Here is a 14,989-nt window from a genome sequence, read left to right as displayed (position 1 = left end):
CTCCTCGCTGCTCTCAGGAGGGGGAACAGATCCTCTGATCACTCTGCTCTCTGAAAGTGACCGATGATGTACAAACAGTTTTACACACGTGACTTTGTTGCCAATAAAGTTGAATTTGTATTGCATGGCAGGTCCAGAAGATGGCACTATTTACTGTGAGAGAGAGAGAGTCTGTGGGTGACACTGTGACCTACGTCAGCTCCATCCTGAGAGCAAAGCTGCACCTCAGCAGGTTTTTCCTTCCATGAACTCAAACAGGGTTAAAGGCTGCAGTCTGACACCCCCACATGTAAACAGACTGTCAGATTTTACAAACACTGGGTATCTTGCAGGGGCACTACTTACACAACGTGTGCAGCTTATTTCCCATGATGCTCCTGGTGGAAATGTACACAAAGCAAAACAACCAATGGAAGGGGAAGCAGCTTCTGGCCCCAGCTGCTCTCGTGCCTGCGGTGGTTGGCGTTGATTATAAAAGCTTTATACAGTGATAATATGACAGTGTTGTGTTAAAGCTGGTTTTACTGCCTCCTAGTGGCCACAGCAGTCGTTAGCTTAACTGTCTCAGTAAGGTGTTTTATGTGCTGCCAGAACAGATGTAATGCTTCTTGGTACTGAGCTCGCAGCCGATGCCCAACAACGTGGCTGGGAAGCGAAGGTCTGACCAGTTGAAGTAGGCTGCAGAGGCTCCATGGCCACATCAGCTGCAAGACCTCTCCGTGAGAAGAGGGTGCGAGGCAAGGCCCTCCGCCAAGCCACCAAGGACCTCTGGTGGTGGTGAGCCTGGGATGCCCTCCGACCCTCCGGAGGTGTCGTGGGCCTATCAGCAAAACACTGAGGAAGGAGGGCGTCCATGACAACCCTAAAGAGGGATTGGAACAGCTAGTCCGAGTGAACAGGTCTACAAGTCTCTAAATCCTGCAGGAGGAATGACCAGCACTCGGATATCCTCTCATGTGTGATGGGGATGGGGGGGGCAGTCTTACACGTCACTCTAAACCCTCACACAGGTGTTCAGTCACAGAGGAGCGCTCCTATCAGGTTGGAAAAGCTTCATCAGAGGATCGAGGTGATCTTTTTGAGCAGTGAACAAACGCCTGCACAAATGCCCCCCACAGGATGACAGAGGCCGATCCCCTCGCTCTCCGTTCAAGCTTCCAGGTTTCCTTTGATTTGTCAGCCGTCTGTAAATCAGAATGTGAATTATCATTTTACTTCTATAAAGTCACGTAATCCTCTCGCTCTCTGAAAGGCTACTTTTGCATAATTGTGCATGTGAATTCCCCGAGTGCAGTGACTCCCACATGAGTGAATCATCTGAAGAACAGGAGAAACGATCCATCTTTATTTTATTCACTGAAGTTTTGCAGTCACAACATCCTGATGATGCCACCAACCAGGATGTGCTCTCCAGAGGTCAGCAGACATGTCAGGTGTCAGTTTAACATTTGCTGTTAAACGTGACGAGTCCCAGCCGCGTGTGACTCAGTCGCTCTTACAGAGTATTGTGTTGTTGCCCTGAACAACATCACGTTTGCACTATTAGTGGAAGCGACACCGACATCACCATCAGACCTGACCGAGTTCATGAAGAGCCATTAAGAGTCACATTCTGTAACTGAGCTCTGTCTGGCTGCTGGAGCTGCTCTATGCGTCTCAATACGTCTCAATACGTCTACTTCTGTTCCACTTTCTCTTTTGAATGTTTCAACTGAACTCAAATGATTTAAAGAGACTCGAACTGAACACAGATACAAACAAAGAGTTTGATCTGTAAGACTTTAAACTGAACTGACCTCTTTAGGAGTAATAATGAAAGATATGAGGTCACATGATCATCCTCTCCTCACATTATATGAGCATTAGTTCAGTTTCTGCACTTGCATGACTCATATTGTTCACATTCATTATACAAGTAGGAACAGCATCAGCAGATGAAGTTGCCGTGAGAGAGAGAGTTTGACATGCAGAGATTTCAGGGAGTTTCGGGGGGAGACTGAAACATGACTCCCGCACGGAGAGGTGTTTTTAACGGAGCAGAATCATTCGATACAAAAGCGGTGGCGTGAGCCTCGGAGACGTCAGCAGTCCCCGCCTTCAATTATAAGAATCAATTGTTCGATTTCTTTTTTCCTAAATCAGAATAGATGTTTGGAGGCGACATCCGGCTGGCAGGCACGGAGCGAGAGCAGCAGAACATCTGGAGCAACCAGGCAGACATAAACCCTCCGCTCAGTGGATCTGTGTCAGTTAGACCTGACCCGGATCATCTGACTGGCAGCACTGACCCGGATCAGTGTTCTGGAAGCGGTGCAGCAGGTCTGCACAATGCGTCGCCCCTCAGGCTGGATCGGATGGACGCTGTGTCTGTGCGCATCTCTGACCGTGAGCGCGCAGGATTACCCCGAGGACGACGACATGATCCTGGATCTGATCCGAGAGGACGGGACTCAACCTGAGACCGGAGCCGAGCCCGCGGCGGAGTTCCTCAGGTGCAACAAGGTAATAAACCAGCAGGGGGGGAGGAGGTACTCAGATACTCGAGTAGAAGTGTTACCACCGTGTAGAAATATAGTTAAGTACTAAAGTATTGAATATGGTCAAAGTAATCACTGTTAATTATTGATGCATTTTATGATAAGATACTTTTTACAAGATATTTGGTGAATTAATCTTTGGTACAATCTGTGCTGAGAGGTTTCAGCTAAAAGAAAAGTGTGTGCTCAGAGGAGGAGAGGAGAGGAGGAGAGAGGAGAGGAAAGGATACACACTATTTACAAATATTAACCTGGAAATACCAAATTTATTTTTACTTGTGCAAAATTATTAATACGGATCAATAAGAGCAGGTGCATAAAATAAATGATTGATCTACAGACCACCTGTGATCTCATCTTCTCTGTGCCTGTTCTCCAGGCCACTTGGCGCATGCCCGGTCAGTACCTGGTCATCCTGGGTCAGGGGACCCACGAGACTCAGGTGCAGCGGACCATCAGGAGGCTGAGAGCCAAAGCAGCCCGGAGAGGCTACCTGCTGGAGATCCTGCAGACGTACTCTGGCGCTCTGCACGGCTTCCTGGTCAAGATGAGCAGCGACGTCCTTCACCTGGTAACTGACTCACCTGTAAAACATGTGGTGGTGTATAAAGCTGTGGGTTAACTTCTTGTCAATGTGACGACTAAATGACCAGAAAGAAATTCTTTTAATATGTATCTATTTCCATTTTTTCCCTCATTAAAATATTTATCTTGGAAGCATTCGTCCCTTTGGACGTTTTCATGTTTACTTGTTTCCATCTTTAAGTGGATTTGATGAGTTTATTTATCACTAAATAGCAAGGACCTTCACTTTACATGCCAAACAAACGTAACAACTCTATGAAGTGTTGGGGCTTGATCTAGAGTAACTAATGTTTGATCTCGGCCAGTAAATAAGATTTGCGGTGATTTTAATGAGAATGAAACGCAAATCATGGGGGTCACATAATCTTCCTGCGCCGCCTGTTTTAGATCCTGTCTTGTGTACGTTGCAGGCGGTGAGGCTCCCTCATGTCCACTACATCGAGGAGGACTCATCAATCTTTGCTCAGAGCGCCCCCTGGAACCTCCAGAGGTTACTGCAACCGCGTGGTGGCACCTCTGAAAACGGAACCTACAAGCCACCCAGTAAGAGCGTCTCTCTCTATCTCTCTGTCTATCTCACACAGTTAAAGGTCTTATTTGTCACATCCACACTCTCTCGTCCTCCGCAGACGATGGAGGGGGGGCGGTGGTGTATCTGATGGACGGCAGCGTTCAGAGTTCTCACAGAGAGGTGGAGGGACGAGTGCTCGTCACAGACTTCAACAACATCCCTGATGAGGACGGAGTCAGAGTTCACAGACAGGTCACACACAAAGATCAAATACTTTCACTCAGGCAGTATTTGCACATTTTTCATTGCAACAAATCGACTTTAACACTCGTCAATCTGTTTAATGTACTCTTGTCAGTGTGCAAATGAATCCACTGGTTCTTTTGTGTTTCTCTTGTAATTATTTAATGTGGGGTTCCACAGGGTTCAGTTCTCGGTCCTCTTCTTTTCCGTCTTTTCATGCTTCTTTTGAAAGAATCATCCAAACTCATTACATCGTTACGCAGATGATACTCAGATCTACCATCCTCTAAAGCCAGTTCAGGGTCACGGGGGCCTGGAGCTGATCTCAGCTGTCATTGGGTGAGAGGCGGGGTTACACCTGGACAGGTCACCTGTCAATCACAGGGCTGAAACATAGAGATACACCACTGTGCACCCTTTTTGAGACTTGTTGCCTCATTATTTCCTTTAGTTATGAGGAAAACAATCACCTCTTCGCCTACATCGGACCACACGCCAACAACCTGAGTGTTATATTTAACACGTTTAAGTTTCAACAGGAACATTTGTCTCACTGTGAGATCAAACTTCTTCAAACTCAGAACCGTCTCCAAATGTGGGTGTTTCCTATCTCAAGCACGTCTAGAAAGAGTCATTCATGCACTTACATCCTCCAGGCTAGACTACTGAAACTCCCTTTGTCCCTCAGGCTATTTCATGTTTACAACTCATTCATATTAACAAGGTCCAAGACAGGAGGCTGTAATAGCTCTTTCTCTGCACATCGAAGTCCTGCTGATTGTTTAGAGGTCTCTGCAGGATCTCGGCCCGTCACACTTCTCAGACCCTGTCAGTCCTTTAGGAACCACCAGACCCCTCACACCTGTGGCATGTCCTGGAAAACAAAATGAAAGTGACGACTCATCCTGCACATGCGGACGGAAACTTATTTGGCATCAAATTAAACGCTTTCTCTAAATGTTATGTTCCTCGCTAGTGACACACAGGACCTACAAGCTCGCTGGCAGTACTTTGGGTTTTAAATTATATTTGACTCTCAGTGTGTTCTGTGTCCACATCTGCCTCGCACATATCTGTCCTTGTGCTTGCAAACATGTTGATGCTACATCTGTTCTATAAATGAAATTACCTGAAAGTTAAAGTCCACCCTCTCTCCTCTGCAGGCCAGCCAGTGTGACAGTCACGGCACACACATGGCGGGGGTTGTTAGCGGGTCAGACTCAGGTGTTGCTCGAGGTGCTGGTGTTAATCTGGTCCGTGTGCTGAACTGTCAGGGCAAAGGGACCATGTCAGGAGCTCTGAAAGGTACGACTCCAACCAAACTGTTCTGTGGACGGGAGACTTTTCAGACAAAATGCCAACCAACATTGTCCGTGGGTCGGGTCCACTCTGTCGACCCTTTAAATTCAGCTTCACTAAAATGAGCCTGAGAGTTTGTGCAGAGGATTCACATCTGAGTAACATGAATTGTCTTCCAGGAAAGAAACCTGTGCAATTAAATTCTTATTGAACTTTGAAGGTTTTAATGTGTAAAGAAACAGAAGCTAACGCAGTGAAAGGCTCAGGTGTGTTTCCTCTCCTGTCCCGTCAGGTCTGGAGTACATCCGAGCGACTCTTCAGGCCCGTCCGCTGGAAGCTGTGGTCGTTCTTCTTCCTTTCGTCGGAGGATTCAGCCGCTCTTTGAACGCGGCGTGTCGGGACATGGTGGCTAACGGAGCCGTGGTCATCGCTGCTGCAGGAAACTACAGAGATGACGCCTGCCTGTACTCACCTGCGTCAGAGCCTGAGGTCACTCTACAGCCCACCTACAGAGTCTGACGGATCTATTCACACCTGACCCTCACCTGTGACTTCCTCTGTGTGTGCAGGTGATCACTGTGGGGGCCGTGAACTCAGCAGACCAGCTCATGTCGCAGGGGGCGGGGGGGACTAACTTCGGCCGCTGTGTTGATCTGTTTGCACCTGGAGATGACATCGTCAGCGCGAGCAGCGACTGCAGCACCTGTTTCACCTCCCGCAGCGGGACGTCCCAGGCTGCTGCACACGCTGCAGGTGAGAGAACACACACGCACACACACACACACACACACTCGCACACACACACACACACTTGCACACACACTCGCACACACACACCTGAGATTAAAAGAAAACGTAATTAGCGTGCAATATAAGTGCTTTACATTTATGTTTGACACGTACAGGTGTAGCAGCAGTGATCCTGTCGTCCAATCAGAACGCCTCACCAGTGCAGGTCCTGCAGATGATGCTGCATGATTCCATCAGCAACACAATCAACCTCCTGCCTCTGTCGGACTCAGAGCGTCTCAGCACTCCAAACCTGGTGGCAGCCATGCCTCCGTCAAACAGCACAGGTCAGTGAGGATCACCCTTCATGTCCTGAGCGACATGTCGGACTCAGCTGCAGGGTTTCACACACACACACACACACACACGTGGGGGGGATTGGAGCCTATCCCAGCTGTCATTGGGCGAGAGGCGGGGTTACATCTGGACAGGTCAATCGCAGGGCTGACACACAGAGACAGACAACCTTTAAGCTACAGGCAACTTAGAGTCACCACTGAACCTAACGAGCATGTGTTTGGTCTGTGGGAGGAAGCCGGAGTACCCGGAGGGAACCCACGCATGCACGGGGAGAACATGCAGACTCCACACAGAAAGACCCACTACGTCTGAACTGGGACTTGAACCAGGAACCTTCTAGCTAAGGCACCCCCGTGCAGCCCCTGCATGTAAGAATTAATAGGTAAATTAAAATGTGGAAAGGAATAAGGAGAAATAAACGGATACAATTTAAAAATACAATTTAATGAAAATAAAAATATATTCGCAGCAGCGCAACAGGTCTTCGACCGACCAAAAACAGCACACTGTTCATATCCCTCCACTGGCTCACAGCTGCCGCCCGCATGCTCCGACCTGAACGCCCTCATCCAGGTGTACACTCCGTCCCGCCCACTACGCTCTGCCAATGCCCAAACTCACGCTGCGTTCTTACCTTTGTGTTTAGATGAGGAGCTCCTGTGTCGGTCGGTGTGGTCGGAGAGGTCAGGGGTCACCAGCTCGGCCCGGGCCGTCTCTCGCTGTCGTCGGGGGGAGGAGATGATGAGCTGCGGCAGCTTCAGTCCTGACGGCGTCCACGCAGGAGAAACCATCACAGTGAGCTCAGTCCGACTCTCACCATCATCTAAAACACTTTTATCTCCTGTCCTCTGTGTAAAGCCGCTTCCCTCTGTGCGTCCAGGTGAGCAGCGGGCAGACGGAGTGCGTCGCCCACAACGGTCCGGGGGGTACAGGTGTGTTTGCTGTGGCTCGCTGCTGTGTGATCACCGGTCTGCGGTGTCAGGTCCACGTGAGTCCTGAACCCGGGAAGGACGCCGAGTGTGTGGAACCACAGCACCACCTGACAGGTGAGTAGAGATGGGAATGAGAGCTCTTTGGAGGGGGCGGGCTCCCTGCACGGAGGGGACGCTCCTCTATTCTCCACGATGCAGCTTTAAGAACTGTCTTACTGTCTATCTTTTTTACTGCAAGAAAATGATTAAGTGGAGAGAAATCTGGCGCACAGATAATTGTCCTCCCCCTTTTCTCCCCCACTATCAACCTTTGACCTGTCCCTCAACTTAGCTTAGCATTAGGGCTGGACAAAAGGTCAGATGTGCTGTTTTTCACTTGAATTAACTGATTTATGAGCTTTAAAGTTGTTATTATATTTTCACAGAGCCATAAAAATCATTTAAAGCAGCCGTTCCCAAAAGACCCTCAGAGAGCTCCTTAAAGAGCCAAACAGTTCCCACATGATTCAATTAAGTAAAGAGTCTTTGGAGCAGCAGCGTTTACAGACCAAGGCCACAAAGTGCTTCACAAATGGTTTAACAATAAGAAAGAAATCAGCTGTAAGAAAAAATGACATCAAATATTCAAAGTTTGCTTTTAAGAGGTGAACAGAGACCGCAGAGTTCCCTCACTTCACAACTACCTTCTGTTTTTTACTCCGACGCAGGAGACAAAAAGAAAGAACAGATACAAAGTTTTCATTTCTGTTGCTTTTTTAAAATGAAACAATCGGAGAAAAGAAAACATCTTTCATTGTTGATGCTGAGGACTCCTGTCTGCTGCATCACTGTAATCACTGATATAAACTCGGTGTAACTGAGTGTGAGCTTCTCACGTGGACTCATGAACACCGTGGTCATTTATCCTGCTCGTTACCATGGCATCTACCTGATGTTCTCATGCCGGTGTAAATACCAGCTGTGTGTGTGCAGACGAGCTCCGACCTTCCTCCACTCAGAACAACCAGCTCTTTACACTGCACACACATTATACAGCGCACACACACACACACACAGACAGACACACACACACACACACACACACACAGACAGACAGACACACACACACACACACACACATTATACAGCGCACACACACACACACACACACACACACACACACACACACACACAGACACACACACACACACAGACACACAGACAGACACACAGACAGACACACACACACACACACACACACACACACACACACAGTTTCCTGCTGTTTGCTGTCTGAGGTGATTTCATCTCGTCTCTCCGCAGGCTGCTCGTCTCGCTCCACCACCGACGTCTGGTCCGCCTCTCGCCCTCATCACGGCAATCAGAGACGCTGCGTCGTGAAAGCTGGGGTGATGTCTCACGCCGTGTGCTGCCACGCCCCGTCTCTGGAGTGTCACCTGTTGGAGAACTCATCAGTGGATGAGGATGAGGTAAACATGTGACAGAGGTCCTCCACTGCTGCTCAGATGTTTAGGCTTCACTTTTGGACCATGAGAGGAGGCGGAGACACGTCGGCCATCTTTATATACAGTCAAAGATAGAAACCCTTCAGAAGAGCTCAAACATTTTATGCATTCACTTCCTGTTAAAATAAAAATGTGTCTGATGATCACGTGACACCCTCTCACGCAGCACTTGTCCCCCTGCAGGTGGACGTCTCCTGTCCCTCTGGTTGGACTCTGACAGACTGCAGCTCCATCTCTCCAGGCTCAGCCGTCGTGGAGCCAGGTGCTGAGGGCAACAGCTGCCGTGTCAGAGGCGCCACAGGTGGGACAGCAGGAGCAGCAGGAGGAGCAGGAGGAGCAGCAGGTATCGCTGTCTGCTGTCGGGTCAGACCAGCCGAGCAGAGCGCAGACGCTCCTCAGTGATCTGATGAGTCTCTGATGCACACCTGTCTGATGTTGTGTTTGTCTTTAATCAGTGACAGTGAGCTTCTGTTAAGGTGTTTCTAATGTAGGTCCACACGCACGCACGCACACACACGCACATGCACACACATGCACGCACGCACACACACACACACACACACACACACTATCATTGCCTCATCTCGTAGCTACTGTCTCGTTTTTAAACCACAGTTTGTAAAATGTAACCAGATATTTTTGTATCTTTAACCACATAAATATAAAACGATTTTAGGAAATATATCTGAGATGTGTGTTTTTGTTTTAACACACAGCTCACGTAAGGTCCTCTGAGTGTGTGTGCGTGTGTGTGTGGCAGAGTGTCTTCAGTTCAGACTGTAGGTGAGGAAGCACAGCAGGTAATCAGCCTGACTGATGAACCTGTTACCTGCTGACTGCATGAAGTCTGTAACTGCAGGTGCACAAAAAACAGCCGACTTTATTGTTCACCTTTGGATTTATTCTTTCCTTTACACTGGAGCCTATCCCAGCTGTCATTGGGTGAGAGGCGGGGTTACACCTGGACAGGTCACCTGTCAATCACAGGGCTGACACATATACCCCTTTCCTACCAAAATTAGCGCGTTGACGCAGGTTTTTCAGACCCGGGAAGACCCGCTTATAGATGCTGATTGTCTCTTTTCCCATTGCCAGTGAAGTATCCTCCTGTCGGTCTCTTTTCTGCTGCGTCACCGTCTGACGTCACAAACGCGCCTGAGACAGGGTTAGTAACCAGTGAAGATGTTACGGTGGTTAGGTCTTTATTGTATCTGTTACTCATTCAGTCTGTTTATTAAATTCTGCGCGACAAACTTGGAGCGATGTTCGAGCGCTGCTCGGACGGAGACGGGCGGAGTTTGTAGCCGAGATGACGAGGAGTCGCAGAAGTTACCGACGGAGCATCGCATCGCGCCGGAAAGGGGGCGGAGATTAGTGTGTCGTCACAGGCGATAATTACCCAGGTCTACTGCAGAGTCATGTGACCCGGGTCTGAACGCAGATTGGAACCTTTCCCACTCAGCAAAAAAGCCGGGTGTTGGCGGGTTTTTTGACCGGTGGGAAAACAGCTACAGAGTCACCAGTGAACCTAACGAGCACATCTTTGGACTGTGGGAGGAAGCCGGCGGAGGGAACCCACACATGCAAACTCCACACAGAAAAGCCCACTACGTCTGAACTGGGACTCGAACCAGGAACCTTCTAGCTGTTAGGCTAACCACTGCACCATCGCGCAGCCCACATTGAAAATGCTGCAGCTAAATGGAACAAAGCCAAACCCTTCTAACATTCACACCTGCCACATGTTCCCCTCTGTCACCAGTTTGTTGTCACATAAAGAGAAATATACAGAAAAGGTGTAAATGTAAATGTAGTGTTCAGTAACGCGTAACCACACATGAAAACACTGTTTACAAAAGGTTGCGCATTCCAGTTTATTTTATATCAAATGTCCCCTTAATCAAACTCTGATGTACAAATTAAAACGGAGTTTTAACATGCATTACAGAATCCTGCGATGGCAGAAGTGAATTTCCAAAATTGAATGACAGTAAAAACCCGTACAGATGCCACCCCCCACCCTCACCCCACCCCCACCCCCACGCACACGCCCCCTCCCTCCCTGCATCCCAGGATTAAAATAAAGTCTGAACTTTTCTTCTTCTTGTGGAAGTCGTCGTGGTGATGAAGCGGTGAGGAGAGACTCTGGGCTGAACGCTCGTGTGGCCGTGAATCTCTTGGCACAGACTGCATGCAGCTCCATCAGACAGCCACAGGGGGGGCGGGCGGGGGGGGGCAGTAAGTGCTAATGACCACACTACACAGCAAACAAACACCGCGGGGGGGGTTCTTTTTTTTCTCTGCCACACAGAAAAGACAAAGTTCACCACTTTCTGCCAAACATGCAAATGTGCCGGAGAGCACGACGCAACACCCAACACCCACATCAGACAGAGGAGGACTGGCTGTGTGTGTGTGTGTGTGTGTGGGGGGGGCTGTGTATGGGAGGGGGGGCTGAAACAGTGTCTTCCCTCCTCTCAGGCTCTGAGGACGCAGACGAGCCTCAGCGACTTTTATCTCCCAACAGAAAACCGTTCAGCATGATCGCTTCTGTAGGTCCTCACACTGTAAACATTTACCTGTTAAAGCTGAGAGCTAATATGCTAATATGCTAAGCTAGCCTGTCTGCAGAGTGAGCGTGTGGCTTCCTTTACGCTACCTAGCATAAATCTACAAAGTGTCTCTGCTGGAGCGAGCAGAGTGAAAAGAAGCAGCATTTTACCGTCACCAAAACCACCTAAACACCCCCCACCCCCCCTCCCCCATACACACAGAGTCAACAACCAACAGATACATTCCTACACGTCTTTGACACGACACACAGAGGACAGTTTCCCTGTCTTATTCGGGGTGTGATGGGGATGAAGAAGCCCTGTCGCTCTCCTACAGCGAGGTGGGAACGGGAGGTTAAGGCACTTCAAGTCTCCCGATGATTCTGGAGGGGGGAGGGGGGTTTAGGGACGATGGGTGCACGCTGTTGTGGTATGAAACTAGAGCTACATTTGGGTTGAGCTCCTCTGTGTGTGTTCCAGAAGGTAGACACAAGCAAAACAAAAAGGCAAAGCAAACAAAGTCAAACCTGATAAAGCGGAGGTAACAGTGAGGCGAGGACGACCTGTTCTTTGTGAATGAGTGACACACATTTGCATGATTTACACACCTTCTATTGTAGTGTTTTTTTCTTAGTGTGTGTGCGTGTGTGCGTGTGTAACCTTGGCACCTAAAAATAAAACTTGCTCCTGAGCTCCCCTCAGTCGGCACTGACGGCCTCCACGGCTGATCTGTGCGCTTCCAGATCAGCTTTTCTTGCATAAGGCGTTAAACTTCCTCTCCGAGAGTCAATCCATCCAGAGTCAGAGAAAGAAAAAGACGAAGATGAAGAGAATAAAATCCAGGGAGGAGACGAAGAAGACGACGAAGAAGAAGAAAAAGAAGAAGGAGGAGGAGGAGAAGGAGGAGAGGGAGAGCGCTGACGATGGCACTGCTTGTTTCATATCTGCACAGAGCCGGGTCCTGTGTCCGGCCCTGTGCTGCGTCCCTTGTGGCTACACTGAGGTCACCAGGGTCAAAGGTCACAGGCGTCTGCATAAGTGGCACTGAAATCATAAGTTGTTAAAAGCAAGGAGGGTCGCGTGGAGGCTCTAGAGGAACCGCTGTACGTCACACTGGACTGGGCTGGACTATAAAGTGCATACTAAACCCCGCCCCCTCCCGAGTGCTCTAAGTGTGGAGGTGTTCCTGTACAGGTGCACGCTCGTTCGTGTGTGTGTGTGTGTGTGTGTGTGTGTGTGTCTGCGAGTTCCTCTAGAGCGGCTAACGTGACCTTTTAGCTATTTGCACGGCTGTGAGGAGGAAGAGAACTTTAAAATATTATCTTACACTGGAAATTACACCTATGGAACAAATCTTTACAATATGTCTGTAGATACATCGGCAAATATGAGCAGAACATTGTTAAAACACAACCCGAAGCCGTCCTCCCGCTCGCCGTCATTCGGACTGAACGAATGAATCAAAGTGAGCGTGGAAGGTTTCTGCACGTCCCTCCACGATCCACTCTGCTGCCCTTAATGATAATGCACCTCCATCATCGCCTCGGCTGCTCTGAAAGGAAGTAATTCATGATTTATTCATAGCTCCTTCGCTGCCGTAGCGACCCAGAGAATATGTGTTCTGATTGGCTTGCTGTGGAGTCCTAAATGTCCCGACCAATCAGAGGCAAAGTGCAGCCCTTTCGGTCGGCTGCCCGGAGCTGAGCCGCCTCTCCTGCGGAGGGATCCTGCCGGGTGGAGGAGCTACGGGTCGACGTCTTCTAGATCGCTCTTTGAGTCGCCGAGCATCATGGGAGACTCGGAGCCCTGGGAGAGGGACAGAGGGGACATTTATTATAAGAGCAGAGGAAAGCAGTGAGATATAAATGTGCTCAGCAGTGACAGGGGGATTATTTCCTCTGTTGTGTGGGCTTCCTGTCAGACTCAGAGAAAAATGGAGCTGCTAATAACAACGTGGGCGGAACAATCTGCCTCTACAGCCTCTGACTGACACGCTCCATTTCTGCTCCTTTCTCCTGCTGAGCTGTGTGAAGCGGGCGTGAGCTGAGTCATGCAGGAAGCCCGCTGAGCTGAGCGGTTAGTGTGATCAAAGCTGCGTGCTACCTGGCGGAGGCTGCGGTCTGCGTTCTCATTGGCCGGGCTGCCGTCAGAACCGTTACTGCTGCCCGACTGCTCCTTCTCGTTCAACAGCGCCGTGGCGTACGCCAACGTGTCCTGCAGCGACGAAGAACAGAAGAGACATTTTATTTATTTAATTAGTCATTTTCACCTTTAATGTCCCATTAAAACCAGAGAGATTTACAAGAGACCTGGAACAGCTGCGTTTTAACAAGTAACAACACAAAGAGCAGATTAAAGAAAATGATCAGATAAACACTTACAGCCTCAGTACATTTTAAATAGATGTTTAACATCAGTCTGTAGGTTGTTGCATGCAGTAGAACCTTCAGAGAACCTGAATCAGCTTTCGTTCCCAATTGAAAATAAACATCAAGTCCACGTGACTCTGGGGGGTAAAATCCTGCCAATATGCAGTGTGTGTGTGTGTGTGTGTGTGTGTGTGTGTGTGTGTACCTGTGCAGAGATAGTCCTCTGGAAGGTTTTGTTGGTGGACGTCTCGTTGGAGACGTTGCTCTGTGGAGTCCAGTAATGTTCTGTCATCTGAAGGAAGCAGAAACATGATGCAGAAACATGAACACACAAGATAAACAGCCTGCGCTCTCTGGTGCGCCCTCTAGAGGTACCCTCCAGTCACATGCGTAGTGCATATGTGAACAGTTACGTTCATGATGCAGACGGTTGGGTACTTCCTCCCTTCAGGCTGCAGATCTTTGTTTCCTTCTCTACTCCCTCTGATGACGTAAAAAAGGCCTAAAAATACTACATCTGAATGCAGCGATACTTGCCTTTTTCTGCAGCCACTGCACCGCCCAGCTCCAGTGACCAGACAGGTCCTTAAAGTAATCCTTGGCGGGAGCACACCTGGTGGGAAACATCAGCAGGTTCAGAATCACTCACATACAGTCGAGCTCAGCCTGGAGAGACTAGGATCCTCCTGAGGATGTACTCACTTCTGGGCCAGAGTGACCAGGAACTTGACACACTGGTAGCATCGTCGGCTGTCCACGTTGTTGCTCTGATGCATCAAAGCTGAGAGGATCAATAAATCCATTTAATACAAGTGAAACATGAGTCCACCAACCGTGTAAAGAAGGTAAAGCATGACCTTAAAAACAGAAAGACAACAACAGGTGGACGCACCTAAAAGGCCTTTCTCTGACTCAAAGGCGTACTTGAGTCTCTGGGCCTGCAGAGGATCCTCCATGACCTGGTGGAAAAGATCCTTCATGTTAGCAAACCTGATCGCAGCAATGATATGATGTAGGAAGTGTTGGATCGGCCTGATGCCTGTCTCTCACCAGAAGCTCCTGCAGCATCTGAAAAACGTTCTTCAGCTCATGAGGAGGCGCAGACTCCAGCTGGGTCTAAGACAGACAGAGTCATTCCAACAAGTCAACACAAAGCAGAGTCATTAAAGACTTAATGTCTGTCAGCTCTGAATCTTTCTCACCTTGAGCAGCTGCAGCACACCCAGAGAGAAGGGCTCGTTACAGTAGGAGATGTAGGTCACCATCTCGATCAGCAGAGACAGAGGACCTGACAGCTCACGCATCGCAAACATCACCTGGAGGAGAAACACGGATCCGTCAAAGATGCTCTGAGCCGGATAAACACA

At 49.1% G+C, this 14,989-nt stretch overlaps 2 protein-coding genes across 3 annotated transcripts in view; one reads left to right on the top strand and one right to left on the bottom strand.

Moving 5' to 3' along the window:
• Positions 1 to 3,051: 3,051 nt before the first annotated feature.
• Positions 3,052 to 9,370, top strand: pcsk9 (proprotein convertase subtilisin/kexin type 9). The gene is made up of 11 exons (XM_069679990.1): positions 3,052 to 3,108; positions 3,533 to 3,665; positions 3,752 to 3,885; positions 5,040 to 5,181; positions 5,468 to 5,664; positions 5,745 to 5,928; positions 6,081 to 6,251; positions 6,911 to 7,059; positions 7,145 to 7,310; positions 8,499 to 8,665; positions 8,885 to 9,370. The coding sequence occupies exons 1-11, from the start codon at positions 3,085 to 3,087 to the stop codon at positions 9,101 to 9,103; spliced, it is 1,686 nt and encodes a 561-aa protein (XP_069536091.1). The 5' UTR covers positions 3,052 to 3,084; the 3' UTR covers positions 9,104 to 9,370.
• A 1,386-nt stretch (positions 9,371 to 10,756) lies between these two features.
• usp24 (ubiquitin specific peptidase 24) overlaps positions 10,757 to 14,989 on the bottom strand; it is a 37,782-nt gene continuing 33,549 nt past the window's right edge. For both annotated transcript variants that reach the window (XM_069679565.1, XM_069679566.1), the window contains exons 60-67: positions 14,825 to 14,938; positions 14,673 to 14,738; positions 14,515 to 14,581; positions 14,325 to 14,403; positions 14,160 to 14,235; positions 13,828 to 13,914; positions 13,357 to 13,467; positions 10,757 to 13,059 (exon numbers count right to left, since the gene is read on the bottom strand). In XM_069679565.1, the coding sequence (XP_069535666.1) occupies positions 12,997 to 13,059; positions 13,357 to 13,467; positions 13,828 to 13,914; positions 14,160 to 14,235; positions 14,325 to 14,403; positions 14,515 to 14,581; positions 14,673 to 14,738; positions 14,825 to 14,938 (663 nt within the window). In that variant the 3' untranslated portion in view covers positions 10,757 to 12,996. The remainder of the gene's footprint in view (positions 13,060 to 13,356; positions 13,468 to 13,827; positions 13,915 to 14,159; positions 14,236 to 14,324; positions 14,404 to 14,514; positions 14,582 to 14,672; positions 14,739 to 14,824; positions 14,939 to 14,989) is intronic.

Source organism: Semicossyphus pulcher, unplaced genomic scaffold (assembly GCF_022749685.1).
Source record: "Semicossyphus pulcher isolate SPU_LCO1_2020_fin unplaced genomic scaffold, fSemPul1.0.p SCAF_4, whole genome shotgun sequence".
In the NCBI taxonomy this organism is placed as follows: domain Eukaryota; kingdom Metazoa; phylum Chordata; class Actinopteri; order Labriformes; family Labridae; genus Semicossyphus; species Semicossyphus pulcher.
This window is presented reverse-complemented; position numbering and strand designations above follow the sequence as displayed.

What these genes read in the sequence shown, in the direction of transcription:
- pcsk9 (XM_069679990.1), top strand. Translation starts at nt 3,085, where the DNA reads ATGAGCAGCGACGTCCTTCACCTG. An exon ending in GCAGCGACGTCCTTCACCTG is followed by an intron (nt 3,109 to 3,532) that starts GTAACTGACTCA and finishes TGTACGTTGCAG; the next exon opens with GCGGTGAGGCTCCCTCATGT. An exon ending in CATGTCAGGAGCTCTGAAAG is followed by an intron (nt 5,182 to 5,467) that starts GTACGACTCCAA and finishes CTGTCCCGTCAG; the next exon opens with GTCTGGAGTACATCCGAGCG.